The sequence below is a fragment of the Aegilops tauschii genome, chromosome 6 (genome assembly GCF_002575655.3).
Source record: "Aegilops tauschii subsp. strangulata cultivar AL8/78 chromosome 6, Aet v6.0, whole genome shotgun sequence".
In the NCBI taxonomy this organism is placed as follows: Eukaryota; Viridiplantae; Streptophyta; class Magnoliopsida; order Poales; family Poaceae; genus Aegilops; species Aegilops tauschii.
This window is the reverse complement of record NC_053040.3, coordinates 435,702,505-435,707,116: the sequence shown is the minus strand read 5'-3', so window position 1 is coordinate 435,707,116 and position 4,612 is coordinate 435,702,505. Positions and strand designations below refer to the sequence as shown.

Here is a 4,612-nt window from a genome sequence, read left to right as displayed (position 1 = left end):
CCTTGCTGGATCAAGGCGCGGGAGATGTCACCGGGCTGCACGTGTGTTGAACGCGGAGGCACCGTTGTTCGGTGCTTAGATCGGATTCGGCCGCGATCTGAATCGCTTCGTGTACGACTCCACCGACCGCGTTCTTGCAACGCTTCCACTTAGCGATCTTCAAGGGTATGAAGATGCACTCCCTCTCTCTCGTTGCTAGCATCTCCTAGATTGATCTTGGTGACACGTAGGTAACTTTTGAATTATTGCTACGTTCCCCAACACGAACAACATTCGGTCACCAAATCACATAAATCATATAATATGAAATCGTCATCGAATGTTAAGCAATGGATGTACGGTGACCGACGCACCTCCAGGTATATTTGATGGCCTGCATAAATATCTCGAAGTGGCTGAGGCAAACAAGCAGAATGGTTTTATGTATCGTCCATGTACTGTCTGTTGGAATACGAAGGATCACTCTTCCTTGAAAACTCTTCACATCCACCTGCTTGAGAAGGGTTTCATGCCACACTATATAGTTTGGACCAAGCACGAAGAAACAGGGGTTATGATGGAAGACAACGAAGAAGAAGAGGATGATGACAACTATCCCCCTGAATACGGTGATACTCAACTGGGGAAGCTGAAGATCAAGAGGAACTAGACGATGTGCCCAATGATGATCTTCGTCGGGTCATTGTTGATGCACAGAGAGAATGACAAAGTAAAAGTGAGAAGTTGATATTCGATCGCATGCTAGAGGATCACAAAAAAGGATTGTACCCAAATTGCGAAGATGGCAACACAAAGCTCGGTACCGCACTAGAATCGCTGCAATGGAAGGCAGAGAAGGGTGTATGTGACAAGGGATTTGGGAAGCTACTGAAAATAGTGAAGAAGAAGCTTCAGAAGGATAACGAATTGCTTGACGGTACTTACGAACCAAAGAAGGTTCTCTGCCCTCTAGGATTGGAGGTGCAGAAGATACATGCACGCCCTAATGACTGCATCCTCTACCGTGGTGAGTACGAGACTTTGAACGCATGTCCGGTATGCGGTGCATTGCGGTATAAGATCAGACGAGATGACCCTGGTGATGTTAAGTGCGAGCGCCCCAGGAAGAGGGTTACTGCCAAGGTGATGTGGTATGCTCCTATAATACGACGGTTGAAACGTCTGTTCAGAAATAAAGAGCATGCCAAGTTGTTGCAATGGCACAAAGAAGACCGTAAGAAAGACGAGATGTTGAGAGTACCCGTCGACGAGTCGTAGTGGAGAAAAATCGAGAGAAAGTGTCGGGACTTTATTATGGAGAGATGGTATTGTCAAGGTATCTTCAGTTTGCTAAAATGGGAATTTCAGCACTACCGTGCAGGGAGCTGAATCTAAAGAAACACACTAACCCTTCTTATAAAATTTTTAGCACTGAAATCTGTGAATCAAAAGAGGGCCTGAACTCCCCATGGTAGTGGGCACTAAACAACTCTGTTTCTATAACCATGCGCAAGTGGGGCAAAAGATAAGCTGTGGTTCATTTCGTTTAGCATCAGGACTCGGCTCGTGATTCGCTGCTCTGCGTAGTCACATTTGACTATGAGCCGTGGACTCGCGGGTACGATCCAAAAAGTATCCACGCAAGTGCCAGTACTATCCTACATTATTCTACGGTGTGATTAATTGCTCCTGTCCTGTTTCCAGTAGCGGCGGTGCAGGACAGGAGTGTGCAATCCGTAGACCGTCAGTAGCTCTTAAGGTTTGACAAATCCAATGCGTTATCGATCGACTAAAACAAATCCGCGAGAAATGCGCAGCGCCTAATCCCGTGCAGACTAGCAATAGATAGTGGCATCGCCTCGCAATGGCATCGTCAGACATCTCTGCTTAGCTTCAGTTGGTCAGCCGAGGCACACCGGCCGCGCGTCGGCGATGCAGCAGCGCAAGGCACCCAAGGCGTCCGGGGAGGGCGTCACGGAGCAGGAGGCGTCGCCGGCGGCCGTGCTGCCGAGGACCGCCACGGCGCGCGACTTGCTGGAGGCGGAGGAGGCTCCGGACCAGTGCTCCATGACGCCGCGGAAGAAGAATAAGAAGAGGCAGACGGGCGCCGGTGAGAGGCGGTGCAGGCCGGTGCTCAACCTGTTGCTCGTCGCCTTCGTCGTGGCGGTGCTGCTGGCGGTCGTCCTTCTTGCCGACGGCGGCCGCGTTCCCGCGGTCTGGATCGCCGCTGCCAGAGCCCAGCTGCGTCGAGGTAACCAAGCTTAGTTTTCTCATATCATAAATGCATGCTACAATATGTGTTTCGATCGTGTAGTTATAATCTAGACCATAGATTTGTCCAAGTATTGCATTTCTTTGCGCTCTGCTGCAAGGCTACATATGCGCAGCTATAAAAATAACAGCATCGTGCAGACAGATGCCACTGCTTAGTGCTTACTCAACTGAAAGTTAGCCGCCGTGAATGTCCCCAACATTTCTCAACTGACCTACTGCTAGCTGCTTGCACCGTTGCACACATAAGAGCATCTCCAAACCCCAGTCCACAGTTGATTCAGTGTAGAGACAGTGGTGTGCCAACTGAAGCTAGCACTGTTTGTCTGCCCCATGCGTAAATCTGAAGCCAAGACAAGTCAACACTAGCTCTAAATGCTCGATGATGCGTAGCGGGTAGTCTATCTAGCACATACCGATGAAGTTGACTCTGACTGGAGCTGGACGAGCTAAACCTTCTCTTTTTACGTGCATGCAGGTTCCGGTCACGCCTGGTTACCGTACGCGAGGAACGCGCCGGACAAACTCCTCGGCGGCCTCCTGGCCGACGGAGTCGACGGCGAAACATGCCGCAGCAGGCACGAGTCCTCCGCGTACCGACGGAGCACGCCGCGGCGGCCATCCCCGTACCTCGTCGCGAAGCTGCGACGGCACGAGGAGCTCCAGCGGCGGTGCGGCCCCGGCAGCGACGCGTACAGCCGCGCCGTCCAGCAGCTGAGCGCCGGCAGGAGCGCCGTCGACGCCGAGTGCAAGTACGTCGTCTCCGTCTGCAACCGCGGCCTCGGCAACCGCATCCTCGCCGCCGCGTCGGCGTTCCTCTACGCGCTGCTCACCGACCGCGTCCTCCTCGTCTACCGGGGCAACGGCATGGGCGACCTCTTCTGCGAGCCGTTCCCCGGCGCGACGTGGCTGCTGCCCCCGGACTTCCCGGTGGCGGGCCTCGCCAACATCACCGTCGACGCCGCCGAGACCTACGGCAACATGCTCAAGAACAAGGTGCTCACGGCGGACTCCAAGGAGCCGGTGCAGGTGCCGGCGTTGGCGTACGCCTACCTTGAACACGACTACGGCGACGGCGACAAGAGGTTCTTCTGCGACGACGACCAGCGCCTCATGTCAAACATCCAGTGGCTGGTGGCGAGGATGGACACCTACAGCGTGCCGGGGCTGTTCCAGGTCCCGTCCTTCGCGGAGGAGCTCGCCGCGCTCTTCCCAGAGAGCGACGCCGTGTTCCACCACCTCGGCCGGTACCTCTTCCACCCGGCCGACCACGTCTGGGGCCTCGTCTCGCGGTACTACCGCGCCTACCTCGCGCGGGCGGAGCAGCTGGTGGGCGTCCAGGTGCGCGTCTTCGACAGCGAGCAGGGCAAGTCGCCGCACGTCCTGCGGCAGATCACGTCGTGCGTGTGGAAGGAGAAGCTGCTCCCGGAGGTCCTCGCCGCCGGTGAGCCGGTCATCACGCCGGCGACCGGGGGCATATCCAGGACCGTCCTGATCGCCTCGCTGAGGCCGTGGTTCTACGAGCGCATCAAGAGCATGTACTGGGAGCAGCCGACGGCGAGCGGCGAGGACGTGGGCGTGCACCAGCCGAGCCACGAGGAGTACCAGCAGTTCGGCCGAAGGTCGCACGACACCAAGGCGTGGGCGGAGATGTACCTGCTCAGCCTCTGCGACGTGCTCGTCACCTCCGGCTGGTCCACGTTCGGGTACGTCGCGCAGGGGCTCGCCGGCGTCACGCCGTGGGTCATGTACCGCCCGCTCAACTTCAGCGAGACACCGGACCCGCCCTGCGGCCGCGACGTGTCCATGGAGCCCTGCTTCCACACGCCGCCCATGTACGATTGCAAGCTCAAACACACGGCGGACACCGCGAGGTCGGTGCCCCATATCCGGCGATGCGAGGACGTGAAATGGGGCTTGAAGCTTGTTGGCCCCAAATAGTACGTAGTAGGCACTAGTTACACGGTTTCAGAGCCCAAACTCGATCACAAGTAGTAAAATTCTTCTCCAATCCAGACATGCATGTATTCAGATCTTTATTATAATATACTACCTCTGTTCCGAAATACTTGTAGTTGAAAAAACTTGTACCAATTTTCCCTAACTACAAGTATTTTGATACCGAGAGAGTATATGAAAAAAGCAACAATATTCATAAATTTCAAAACGAGCACTTAAGATGCCTACAGAGTTCTACTACTCCCTTCATTCAACAATGTAGTGCTTCCTCTATCCCTGTGCTTCAACTTTGACCGTAAATTTAACTATCAAGACCGATTGCGGCGGGAGCAAAAGTTAAGAATTCATATTCGAAAGAAGTTTTTAATTATGTAACTTTTTCTCCCGCCGCAGGCGGTCTCGT

The 4,612-nt window shown here is 54.5% G+C and overlaps 1 protein-coding gene across 1 annotated transcript; it reads left to right on the top strand.

The window, feature by feature from the left end:
- The first annotated feature begins 1,519 nt into the window (after window positions 1-1,519).
- LOC109751055 (galactoside 2-alpha-L-fucosyltransferase) lies at window positions 1,520-4,409 on the top strand. Its single transcript, XM_020309967.4, has 2 exons — window positions 1,520-2,230; window positions 2,729-4,409. Exons 1-2 carry the CDS (start codon window positions 1,912-1,914, stop codon window positions 4,189-4,191), a joined length of 1,782 nt encoding a protein of 593 aa, XP_020165556.1. The 5' UTR covers window positions 1,520-1,911; the 3' UTR covers window positions 4,192-4,409.
- The last annotated feature ends 203 nt before the right edge of the window (window positions 4,410-4,612 follow it).